The sequence below is a fragment of the Ipomoea nil genome, unplaced genomic scaffold (genome assembly GCF_001879475.1).
Source record: "Ipomoea nil cultivar Tokyo-kokei standard unplaced genomic scaffold, Asagao_1.1 scaffold1110, whole genome shotgun sequence".
Lineage (NCBI taxonomy): Eukaryota > Viridiplantae > Streptophyta > Magnoliopsida > Solanales > Convolvulaceae > Ipomoea > Ipomoea nil.
Window position 1 is genome coordinate 848,468 of NW_017617538.1, and position 13,136 is coordinate 861,603.

The 13,136-nt window shown below is 35.3% G+C and overlaps 2 protein-coding genes across 2 annotated transcripts; both read left to right on the forward strand.

The window, feature by feature from the left end:
• Positions 1-7,098: 7,098 nt before the first annotated feature.
• LOC109183344 lies at positions 7,099-7,959 on the forward strand. Its single transcript, XM_019333428.1, has 4 exons — positions 7,099-7,204; positions 7,365-7,577; positions 7,665-7,763; positions 7,843-7,959. Exons 1-4 carry the CDS (start codon positions 7,139-7,141, stop codon positions 7,957-7,959), a joined length of 495 nt encoding a protein of 164 aa, XP_019188973.1. The 5' UTR covers positions 7,099-7,138.
• A 2,165-nt stretch (positions 7,960-10,124) lies between these two features.
• On the forward strand, positions 10,125-12,584 carry LOC109183345 (protein FAR1-RELATED SEQUENCE 5-like). The gene is made up of 2 exons (XM_019333429.1): positions 10,125-10,927; positions 11,264-12,584. Exons 1-2 carry the CDS (start codon positions 10,125-10,127, stop codon positions 12,582-12,584), a joined length of 2,124 nt encoding a protein of 707 aa, XP_019188974.1.
• The last annotated feature ends 552 nt before the right edge of the window (positions 12,585-13,136 follow it).

The following is a 13,136-nucleotide window of genomic DNA, read 5'->3' on the forward strand; positions in this document are numbered from 1 at the left end:
CAAAACATTTTTTTATTGGCTTCCAGCATCTCTTCCCTCTAATATCTAATTATTTGACTAAAATTTAATTTAATTTATAGCCACACACATATCTTCTGGCTTTTCCCGTTCTCTCTTCTCTTTCCACCATAACTCACCATCTCTGTACAATATCTCTCAGTCTCTCTCTTCTCTTCACTCTCCCACTTCCCTTCACTTCACCAAGTCATTGTGGGTTTTCTCAGGTATCATCACCAAATAGTCACAAGGTAATTTTTTTTTTTTTTTTTTTACAGTATTTCTCTATTATCTTGATGTTAGGGCTCAAAAATCCTCTGTGCTTAAACCCATACAAGGTAAGAGTCTCATAGGCCTTTGGATTTCATACCAGACTGGCTATAGGTTGAGGCTAAGTGAGATCTTCGGAATTCGAACTAGATTATAGGTTCGGAAGAAAAAGAGATGTTTACGACCTTTGGGCTAGATTTCTATCTTGCATGGTAGGGCTATAGCTAATAGCAATCGTTATGCTGTGCATCCGTATGCACCATGCATGGTGCATACGGATGCCAAAACGACGTCGTTTTATTAAAAAAACGCGCGTCTCCCCTTTTAAAAAACCAGGTTTGATTCCCAACAACAACATTATATTGTTCATTCATTCTGGAATTTTAGTTCATAGATTATGGAATTATAGTTCATTGATTATGTAATTATAGTTCATCGATTATGGAATTGTAGTTCATCGATTATGAAATTTTAGTTTATAGATTATGGAATTTTAGTTCATTCATTCTGGAATTTTTAGTTCATAGATTAGATTATTATGGAATTATAGTTCATCGATTATGGAATTATAGTTCATCGATTCTGGAATTTTAGTTCATATGTTGTTGTTGGGAATCGAACCTGATTTTTTTAAAGGGGAGACGCGCGTTTTATTAAAACGACGTCGTTTTTGCATCCGTATGCACCATGCATGGTGCATACGGATGCACAACATAATTTGCCAGCTAATAGTCCATAGAGCTTTTCCTATTACCAAAACTCTAGTAAGGTGCTTGCTATTAAGAAAACCTTTGAGAATCCTATAACCCAACCAGCAAGGAAAAAATAGCATTATCTGTAAAGTGTTAGTTTTTAATTTCACTATTTTTTTTTTTGAAATCTTTTCTCGGTTTTGATTGGGTAAATTGATATTTGTGTTTTGATTTATAATTGTTGACTATCTTGATCTAAATCTGCAGTGGTTATTGTTTAGAGTTGTATATACGAATCTTTATGAATTGTACGTGTAAATGTATTTGTATGTATATTTAAGTTGACTTTCTCTAAATTATTTATTCTATGCAAGTATTAAAAAATCTTACTGGATGATCACTAGATTATGATGATGTTTTATGAGATTGAGTTTTTATAGTATTAGCATAACAACAGTACACTGACATTCTTGAGCAATTAATAAATTTTATAATACTAGTCATTATTTGATTCAACTTCTAAATGTGCACTTTGATCTCATTAAACTGTGTGAGGGGAGTGTAAAGGTGATGGGAACCTTTAGTTATACAAAAGCAACACTACTAGAAATTTGGTTAAATTTATACTTTTAATCACATTAATTTTTATTGTTAGTGTTAAATTGTTAACTATGATTAATTAAAAAAAAATACAGAGAAATTGTTAGTGTTAGCTATGACAAGATTTAGTGTTTAGTGCATATGTGATAATATACTATAACAATTCGCCTTTGAATCTTTCATTCCGTTTTGGTCGGTAAATAAATACTCTCTCCTTACACTATGATATGCTTGAATGAAACAGAATTTATCTAGATTGAATAATGAGTAAACTTCATTAAAAGTTTAGTGCTTTCATGTTTTTTTTTTTTTTTTTTTTTTTTTTTTTTTTTTTTTTTTTTTTGTTTAATTAAATCATAAATTTCTTTACTTTCAAAAAAAAAAAAAAATCATAAATTTCTTTACTGATGTGGAACCAATAGAAGTTGAACTCTTGAAGCATCAACAATAAAAAAGAATAGAAAATGAAAAGCAACTTGAGAGGCTATTTATGATATTCAAGTAATTTGATATTTTATATATTTGGTTTTGTTTAGTTTTTTTTTTTCTTCAATGATTAATATTATTTATATTTGTGGTTTTGTTTATCAATGATTTCTTTTTATTTTCAGATCAGGTGATGAATGAAAAAAGTAGCAAAGACATGAATAACAAGCTTCCTAAAATTTTAGCTCCTAGTATGTTGGCTTAGTGGCATGGAAATAGACAAAATGCTTATCACCCTGGAAATGATAATGCATCACATGTCTTTGGCTTATTCTATTTTTTTATTATTTAATTACATATATTTTCATCTACAATCTGAGGAATGAGTAAAATTGAAACTTCACAATCATTGATTGCTCAAGAAATTCAAACTAGCATCAACTATTCAAGTAATAGTAAGAACATGCATTCTTGATTTTTTTTTATGATGTTAATGTTTCATTTTATTTCCTGAACTAGTATTTATAATTCTAATTATTATTTTATTTCTTTTCAAAATGTGGTTTCTCATCTCATACTCTAGTTATGCACTTTGAGGAACAACAATTTCAAGAAAAGAATTTTAATGAAGATAGTTCTTTTTTGGATATCTTAAACATATGTAAAAAGTTCATTGATATCTATTCTGTTGGAATCAAAGTCAGTGATGGAGATGGTAGGCCCTTGAAAAATGATCGAGATGTTCTGGCTATGGTGATGGATCATGAACATGTTAATTGCATACATGTTTATATGGAAGTGGATCAAAATGCCCAACCTTTGAGTTTTAAAATGCCAGGTAACATTATATATGGTTATTCATTGTTTTAAAAGTTTTTTTTTTTTTTTTCTGTAAAATTTAATTACATGTACTTAATTACTTTTTTATGTTTATAGCTTCATATGTCCCATTAAATCCAACAGTGAGAAATATTAAGATATTGGGTGATTTTAAGGTGAACAAAAAGGTAAAAATATGTGAGACTGTCATACGAGGAATTGAACAAGAAAGCACAATTCAATTATTTGTTGCTATTAGTGAATCTCAGACTGAAAAGGTGTATATATGGCTCCTAAACTCATGCTTATGTTACACATTAAGAAATTTATTTATTTTTATATATTTTCCCATTTATAATTTAGATTACTAATTATCTTTCTTGGTTTAGGAGTTTCACCAATTTGCCCTTAGAAGCTGTAGGTCACTATGTTGTGGTAAAGTACACTCCTATGAGTGAAGATGGTAAATTTGGTGAACCTGAGTTTGTCACTGTTAGGAATATAGCGGAATAATGCGGAAGCGAAGAATCGAAAATTGAGAATTATAGAAGTTAAATAATAAGAAAAATATGTAAATGAAGAAAATTATATAAATGACATATGAATAACGAACAATGGGAAAATATAAATATATATGTATATATATTAATCTCTATAAAGAGGATTAAAAGGAATATAATATATATATTACGTGAGAAACAAAGAAGGATGAAATAAGATGAATTCAACTTAATTGATGTAAGGGATGATTTACAAAGGAAATAACTACTGCTATTTATACTAAGTAAATGAGAGAATTATGCATGTAATAGAGCATGTTGCGGCAATAATACGCGCTTCATGGGAGAACATGCTACGTGGGAGAAGGACGCGACAACATGGTCTAAATGAATTTGAGCAGCTTGAATTTGAGCCACATTTATTTCTTAACAATCTCCACCTTGGATCAAATCCATTGTGAGAATTAACAACTTGAACAGTCGACTAAACTCAAGCACTGCTTGAACTTAGTAATAGGAAAAGCTTCAGAATAGCAGGATGGATCACCATCAACTTCCTATGCGACTGAAAGAGCATAAGCAACCATGTTGGTTTCATCATCACTAGCATACCTAGCAGGTTTTTTAATTGTCCTCCTAGGACGATCCATAGCAATGGAATACTCTCGTTGTGGCTCGACGAGAGGTGTGGTGCTAGTAGATGCATCATCTTTAGTATTACCATCAGCAGTAGTAACACTATCAATAGGCCTAAACTCAAACTCCACCTTCTCACCAGTACTCTGCGTCTCATCTGTACTGGGAACTTTTCCAGAAGAAAGTAGTGCATTTTCATCAAAAGTGATATCTCGACTTAGAATGATTTTCTGAGAATCAGGAGACCATAGACGATACCCTTTTGACTCAGAGGCATAACCAAGGAAAATGCATTTGATAGCTCTCGGGTTTAATTTACCCGTACTGGAATGAGCATAAGCAGGACATCCAAAAACTCTTAAGATAGAGTAGTCAACAGGATTACCTGACCAAACTTCTTCTGGAATTTTGAAATCAAGAGATGAATGTGGAGATCTATTTACCAAATAGCAAGAAGTAGAAACGGCCTCGGCCCAAAAATCACGCCGTTTCCATAATCCAGCATTAGAGAGCATACAACGAGCTCTTACCAATAGTGTCCTGTTTAGACGTTCGGCAACACCATTTTGCTGGGGTTTACCAGGCAAGGTCTTGTGCTTAGCGATTCCATTTGCCGCACAGAAGTCATTGAAATCTGACTCACAGAATTCCAAGCCATTGTCTGTCCTGAGCTTCTTGACCTTTTTCCCTGTCTGAGTCTCAACAAGTATTTTCCACTTTTTGAAAATAGGAAAAGCCTGATTTTTGTGTTTCAAGAAATAGACCCAAACCTTACGGGAAAAGTCATCAATAATAGACATGAAATATCTACAGCCTCCCATAGACTGGAATTTAGTCGGTCCCCATAAATCGGAATGTATATATTCCAATACATCTTTGGTACGGTGTGTAGCAGTAGAGAAACTAACCCTCTTTTGTTTCCCAAAAACACAATGCTCACAAAACTGTAATTTACCCGTACTTGAACCACCAAGGAGGCCTTTCTTGCTCAGGAGATGCATGCCTTTCTCACTCATATGCCCCAGACGCATATGCCATAATTGAGTGAGATCCGAATCAGACACCGATGAGGATACCGCTACTGAACCTGTCACAGTACTACCATGCAAGACATACAAGCTTCCGGAACGAGAAGCTTTCATGAGAATAATAGAGCCTTTTATGACCTTCAGAACTCCACCTTCAGCTATGTACTTGCACCCCAGAGATTCCAAGGTGCCCAATGATATTAGATTGCGTTTCAAATCAGGAATATATCGAACATGGGTAAGAGTCCTGATAACGTTATCATGAGTTTTAATCTGCACAGTTCCAATTCCATGAACCTTGCATTGGGTATCATTACCCAGCAAGACAACATCACCATCAACCGGTTCTAGAGAGACGAACCAGTCTTTGTGAGGACACATGTGGAATGTACAACCAGAGTCCAGAATCCACTCGGTTTCGCTCCGTTTGCAACCGGAGCTGACAGATAACATAACATCGCCTTCTGAATCACTTTCAACAACACTAGCTTCAGCGGACTTTTCTCTCTCTTGCTTGTTTTTCAACTTAAAGCATTCAGTCACATCATGACCGTGCTTCTTGCAGTACTTGCAGGATTTGTTGGACTTACGTCCTTTGTACTTGGATCTGGAATTTTTAGTGTTAGTCTCTGTTTCAAGTGAACGACCCCTTACGGTCAAGCCTTCACCTTTGTCCTCAGACTTAATTTCAAAGTCAAACTTTTCTTTGGACAATAGGTTTGACTTAACATTGTCAAAAGTAAGGGTATCACTACTATTACCATACAACATAATTTCTTTGAAATGCTTGTATGATTTAAGGAGAGAGACAAGCAATAAAATAGCACGATCCTCATCTTCAATTATGACATCAATATTTTCCAAGTCCAATAAAATAGAATTGAATTCATCCAAGTGAGATTTAATAGAAGTACCTTCCGTCATACGGATTGTGTACAGACGCTCCTTTAGGCGCAGCGTGTTCGCCAGAGTTTTGGCCATGTAAAGCGTATCCAGCTTGGACCATAAATCTGACGCTGTCGTCTCACTTACTGCCTCACGTAGAACCTCTTTAGACAGGCACAAAAGAATGGTTGAACGTGCCTTGTCATCCAAATCTTCCCAAGTTTCATCTGTCATTGTAGCTGGTTTCTTCTTCTTCTTCTTCCCAGCTAGCGCTTTCTTCAAACCGTTCTGGGTTAGAACGGCTTCCATCTGAACCTTCCAAATAGAAAAGCTAATTTTCCCGTCGAACTTCTCGATATCGAACTTAGTAAGAGTCGACATTTTTGAAAATAACTCTCAATTAAACCGCTCTGATACCACTTGTTAGGAATATAGCGAAATAATGCGGAAGCGAAGAATCGAAAATTGAGAATTATAGAAGTTAAATAATAGGAAAAATATGTAAATGAAGAAAATTATATAAATGACATATGAATAACGAACAATGGGAAAATATAAATATATATGTATATATATTAATCTCTATAAAGAGGATTAAAAGGAATATAATATATATATTACGTGAGAAACAAAGAAGGATGAAATAAGATGAATTCAACTTAATTGATGTAAGGGATGATTTACAAAGGAAATAACTAACCCAACAGGGTAGCTCAAGTGGCAAATGAGCTCTCTTTGTGGGGGAGAATTCCGGGATAACCCGGGTTCTATTCCCACAAGTGATGATTCCCTTTGGGCCAGTTTCTGTGCCTCTCGGAGCGAACCGGGTGGACCTGGACCTTTAAACGGACAGAGAAAGACCCGGACCACAAAAACAAAGGAAATTATGCATGTAATGGAGCATGTTGCGCATGTTGCGGCAATAATACGCGCTTCATGGGAGAAGGACGCGGCAACATGGTCTAAATGAATTTGAGCCACATTTATTAACAGTCACATCTAACAAAATGGTTGAAAGTGAGTTATGCTTATTGTATAAATGTATTCTGTATTACATTAAATATATCTTGTATACAAATATTGATTGTTTCATTATATTTAATAGCTTCATCTCCAAGAAAAGAAAAAAAAAGCAAGAGGGGGAAACAAGAACAAAAAAATTGTAGCTTTGAAGAAAGGACAAAAACATGATATTGTATTTTACAACAATCGTTCAGTGGGAAAAAATCGTCAATATTGGTCAAGACACTTAGGAAAAATCATGCGTGATTGAAATATTTGTCCAATGCAAGTGCATTCATGGAAGGATATACAGAACACAGAAAAGCAGCACATGTGGGAAACAGTAAAGGTATTAAGTTAATAGTGCCAAACAGTAAAGGTATTAAGTTAATAGTGCCAAACAATCAAAATATTTCTATGCATTAGTTATTTAACATTATTTACAAATTTAATAATTATGTATTGACATTTAAATTAAAAGATTTCTGTATTCTTTCAAATTCTTATAGGAATGTTTTGATAATCCCAATATTGAATTATACCGTGATGATACCCTAGAGCATATATGTAATTTGTGGACAAATTGGAGGTCAGTTTTGAATGTAAAATTTGTGAGGCCTTGCAAAAGTAAGATTGAGGCTTTAAAAAATGTTCCACCTGAAGTAAATGTTGAAGATTGGAAGTGGCTTGTCACTAACAAGTTTATGACAGAAAAGTTTCAGGTATGCTTTTATAGGAATGATGGTTTTACATATTATAAAAAAAAATCTTTTTTATTTAAATATTTGTTTCATTTGAAATTCATGCAGAAGATCAGTCAACAAAATATTAAGAATAGGTTTGCATCAGATATGGGAATGCCTCATCGCACAAGGAGTAGGCCACGTAGAGAAATCATATATGAAAATGTACTAAACTATACTTAATTGTGGTAGTTATCTATGAAGTTCTTCACCTAAAATGACTCTTTTTCCCCTCAACTTATAGGGAGGTAAATATTCAACACCACCTGACTTGGGAGTAATTTTCTTAAAGACAAGATGCAAAAATGAAAAACTAGATGGAACAAGAAAAAAAGAAAAATATGTAAGTGTCATTATTTAGTCCCTTTGCATAATATTGTTTATTTTTATCTGGATACCTTGAGGTTGTTGAAAAACATTTTGGACAGCAGCGCCATGGTCATGTATATGGCTATGGGGGTGGAGTAAAGCGAAAAATTTTTAATGACTCTAAATCTACTTATATCAAAGAGTTAGAGGCTAAGCTCCATGAGAAGGATGAAGAAAACCGTGACCTTAAGAGGCGCATGGATGTATTTGAAAGTAGGTTGATCCAAATAGAGAATGGAGATTTAACATCACTTGGAACTACAACTAATGATGACATTGAACAGGTACATAAAGTTAATTGAGACAAACATTTAGTTGTTGCTTATATAAAGAAATACAGAGTAACTAACTTATATTATTTTTGGATTTCATTGTACCAAATGACTATATTTTTATGTTGCAGGGTGCTTAGAACTCAGGATATTAACATTGTTTCTTTTGACTTTAGTATTAAGGTAAAATACAAATTTATATTACTTTTACGAGTATATGTATATATATAAGTTGTGTTTTGGAAAAAAAATTTGTTAGATGACTTGAATGATCTATCTAGGTGCGTATCAAGTTATTTATTTATTTTTTATTAGCATAAGGTTATTGCCTCCTTTTTGAATATTCTTATATTTTGCATTACAATGCAGGTAACTTCTATTGACAATGTGCTTTTGGATGATGTAAGTTCACTTCTTTTGTTTATATTGATATGAAATTTATTTTTCATTTGCTTTGAATATTGATGCTTTTTGTATAAAATTGTTATTGTTATGTTGTGTTTTGTTGAAACTAGCTTCATGTCATTAAGTTGTCTCATGGACTATATATAATTTAGCTGTTGCATTAGGGAGTGATTGATGAAATACATTTCAATCTCATATATATATATATATATATATATATATATATATATATATATATATATATATATATATATATATATATATATATATATATATACATATATAGGCTTTGGTTCCCATGAGGTACCTAATTAAAATGGGATAATGAGATCCCATCATCACCATTCACCCTTTTAAATTTAATGGCTAAGATTAAAAGATATTGAGCAACTAATTATGGCCAAATATTGATCATAGGGATATTCACGTAAAATTGTTGTTGTATTTAATTTTGGGAAGAATATTAATATATTCTTATGCACAGTAATAGCCTGCTTAAGATTGGTAATTAGTAATCATACCATTTAAAATCCAAACATTCCTATATGTTCCACGGTAGAGTCTGACTGGAGATTAGAAAAGACAAAGGTGGCTTGTGCATTCCAAGCTTAAACGTGGGAGAAGCCTGGTTGGGCTCGTGTGCATGGCGTGTGCGACATCCGGTATGTGTGCCATTTTTTCTGTTTTTAAATTTGGTTGTTTGAAAATGTAGTGCTTGCGTACGTTATGGCATGTGCAACATCGTAAACAAAGCCATGTGGTGGCCTGAGTGTAACGCAAGGATGTTTGTGGTTTGTGTGGTGTGTGCGAGTTGTTGATTAGGTGATTGCGTGTATTGTATATTAGGATATCAAGAGTAAGAATAATTGTAATTGCGAAGGGAAATATCCGCGTAATACATGAGGGTGTGGGAGCATGACTTTGAGAGGGCATATGCAACATCTTATGTTGGCTATGTAATGTGAAGTGGTTTATAAGTCCTTTTCCGATATGAACACCGCATGCGTACATTTATTGGTAGAAGGTAAAAAAAAAAATTCCAACAACATGTATACATGTTTTGGTATCGTGAAAATATTAATGGGTGTTTGCATGTGGTAATAATCTAATGACTGAGAACAGTTTATGTTAACCGTGTGGTAATTGGTAGGAAGGAGTGATGTCTGTGCAAGTGTGAGGTCTGGTCTGTGCGTAATGGACGATTATGTGGGTTGAATTCGTTAAAACTATCTAAACAAGAATAACCAGAACAGAAGATGGTATGTTCGTGAAGAAATATGTTAAGGGTGCAGAAAATTATATAGTAATCGAAAACAGGAGTTATCATTTAAATGGGTATGAAACGCGGTGATTATTTGTGTGCGATCGTCAACATAATTTACAAGTGTGTGGGTTAAAATGTATCATGTACTAAACTCTGAAAATACATATATATGTAACAAGTTTCCTAGGAGTGGGTGTTGCTGTAAGCAATGAAGAAATGGATAACGGAGGCACTTGTGTTATGGATGTATCGCCTGGTGGTACACACACTTGGATACCTGAATGTGACGCAAGTTTGAACCCATTTGAAGGACAGAAATTCGACACAATGGAAAATGGGATCACGTTCTATACGACGTACGCTGGCATAGTTGGATTTGATGTGCGTCGCAGTTCCGATAAAAGAAACAAATACAGCCAAATTATGAAAAAACAAGTGGTATGTTCACGGGAAGGGTTTAAAGAGACAAAAGATAAAGAGACTATCGAGGAAGAAACAACAAAACAGAAGCGCCGGAGGACGACGAACAGAGTAGGATGCCCTGCTAGATTTGTATTGACGTTGAATAAAGAGGGGAAGTATGTAGTAAAGACATTTGTAGACAGACACACACACGTCCTGTGCGAGGAGAAATACAAAAGATTCATGAAAGTGAATAGGAAAATAGACATCGGACATCAAGAATTCATAAGAAACTGCGGAAAGGTAAACGTTGGGGCTAGCAAGAGTTTTGATATATACGCCGAAATGGTTGGTGGGCCCGAGAATGTTGGAGCTACGCAACAAGACTTCAAGAATTACAGGCGAGAGCTTTTGGCGTACATGAAAGAGAAAGATATACAGATGGTGATATCCCAATACCTAGAGAAGAAAAATGATTGCGTAGATATGTATTTTGAGTACGATGTGAACGAGAAAGACCAATTAGCTCGGGTGTTTTGGGCGGATAGGCGGGCAAGACTGCACTATGGGGCTTTTGGAGATGTGGTGTCATTCGATGCAACATACAAAACTAACAGGTACATATGACTACTAGGCTTTTGTAAACATGTCGATAAAAAATTAAATAAAAAGTGTATACCTGCAAGTTTTGCAGTGATTACATATGGTGCATCTTATTCAGTATTATTTTGGTATGTGTCTGTGCGTAATGGTGCATGTTATGTATGGTGCATGTTATGTAGTAACTGTAGACATTTGTATATAACGTGGCAGTGCAAGTACATTTAGAAATGGAAATATAAAAAATTTAATTGTGAGATGAGCATGGAATTTAAGGAGTATGTGCAAGTAACAATGTGTGTGGTGTTGTGACATTTGCATGTTGGCTAATTGATGCTTGTTGGTGATCGCAGGTACAATCTCGTGTTTGTCCCATTCACAGGTATAGACAACCATAAGAGATGCGTGACATTTGCTGCGGGACTAATTGATAAAGAGGACGTGGAATCGTATAGTTGGATCCTTAGAAACTTCAAGAATGCTATGGGAAGTACACCACCTATCGTAATAACGGATCAAGATCCAGCTATGAAGGTTGCGATTGAAACGGAATTCCCGGGGACTCGTCACCGTTACTGTATGTGGCATATTATGACTAAGGTGGGTGACAAAGTTGGTGATACATTAGCGAAGAACGAGGAGTTTAGGCGTGCGTTGAATGCCGTTGTGTGGAACGAGGAATCAACGACCATAGGATTTGAGAGCGCGTGGAATGAAGTTATTCAGAAGTATGGCCTACTGGAGAATCGTTGGTTGAAACGTATGTATGATGAGCGTGCGTCTTGGGTGCCTCCATTTTTTGAAGATGTGTTTATGGGGGGCCTATTGCGTACCACTTCACGTTCAGAAGCTGAGAACAGAATTTTTCAGAGTAATACTAATAAGCATTTATGTCTTGTTGAATTCTTCAAACATTTTGAAAGTGCAGTTCGGAAACAACGCGACAAGCATCTGGAACTTAGCGCAGCTTGCATCGGGCAAACACCACCTCTCAAGACCCTCCTGCGCATAGAGCGAGAAGCAGCAACGGTGTACACATTGACTGTGTTCTCCGATGTACAAAAAGAAATATGTGAGGGTTGGTCTACATGCCGGGTGAGATCGTACACCGAAGCTGAGGGGGTGAAGACATATGTGGTCGAAGACGGGACCAATAAAAGATACACCGTCATAGTTGAGGATGTGAGCAATAATACAAGTTGCACATGTCGATTATACACAAGGATCGGGCTGCTATGTCGACATGTATTTGTAGTATTAAAAGATGAACGGATCGACCACATACCTCCACAACATATTACTCCAAGATGGACAAAAGAGGCGGTGAAACATATAGAAAAAGGTGCGGGCGTAAGGAGACAAATAGGGGCGAACAACAACGGACATAATACCACCGTGGAAGGGAAAGTTATAAACACAATTTACAGATGTTTAGGCATGGCTAGAGGTAATGGTGAAAAAATGCAACAGATTACAAATGTGATTGAAGAATTGGAAGCAACATTGTGCGATAAAGAAGTCAACAGGGCAGAAGGGAACGCGAAACGGGCAGTTATGGAAGCATATTGTGGAGTTCCAGAGCCAGACACGATTAAAGTGCACCCCCCCCCAAGTTGCGAAGACCAAAGGGTCTGGCAAGCGAATGAAATCAGCCAAGGAGGTGGCAATTATTGAGCAATTCAAAAAGAAGCGTACTTGCAAAACATGCGGGTTGGCAGCTGGCCATAATAGCCGAAGCTGCCCACAGAAGTAAAGCCGCTGTACTAGATACATAACATTACTAGATACGTAACACACGGATGGTATTTCTGTTAGTGTTGAAATATTTGAAAGCGCTACAGAACATTTAATTTTGAAATGGTATATTTATTAAAGTTGAAATAGCTGGCTACAATGTGTTGAACCATTTTATTTGTGGTGGTGTTTGAGCATAGAAATTGTGCACAATAAGGGTGTTATTATCTTACATATAGTAATTTTTGGTATAGTGGACCATACTAGTAGCGATCGGGGATCTATGGTTATATGGGAGCAGCTGGGTGAGAAATAATATTAGTAGATTGGTAAAAATTTTTAAAAAAGTTAAAAACAAAATATTAATAAAAACATTGGAAATAAAACAAGTAACATTGGAAATACCGTATGCCGAAAACAAGGACAAATTGCGGATTCCAGTATCTGTGCGTGCAAAGACATAGGTCTGTGCATGCAATGACAGGTCTGTGC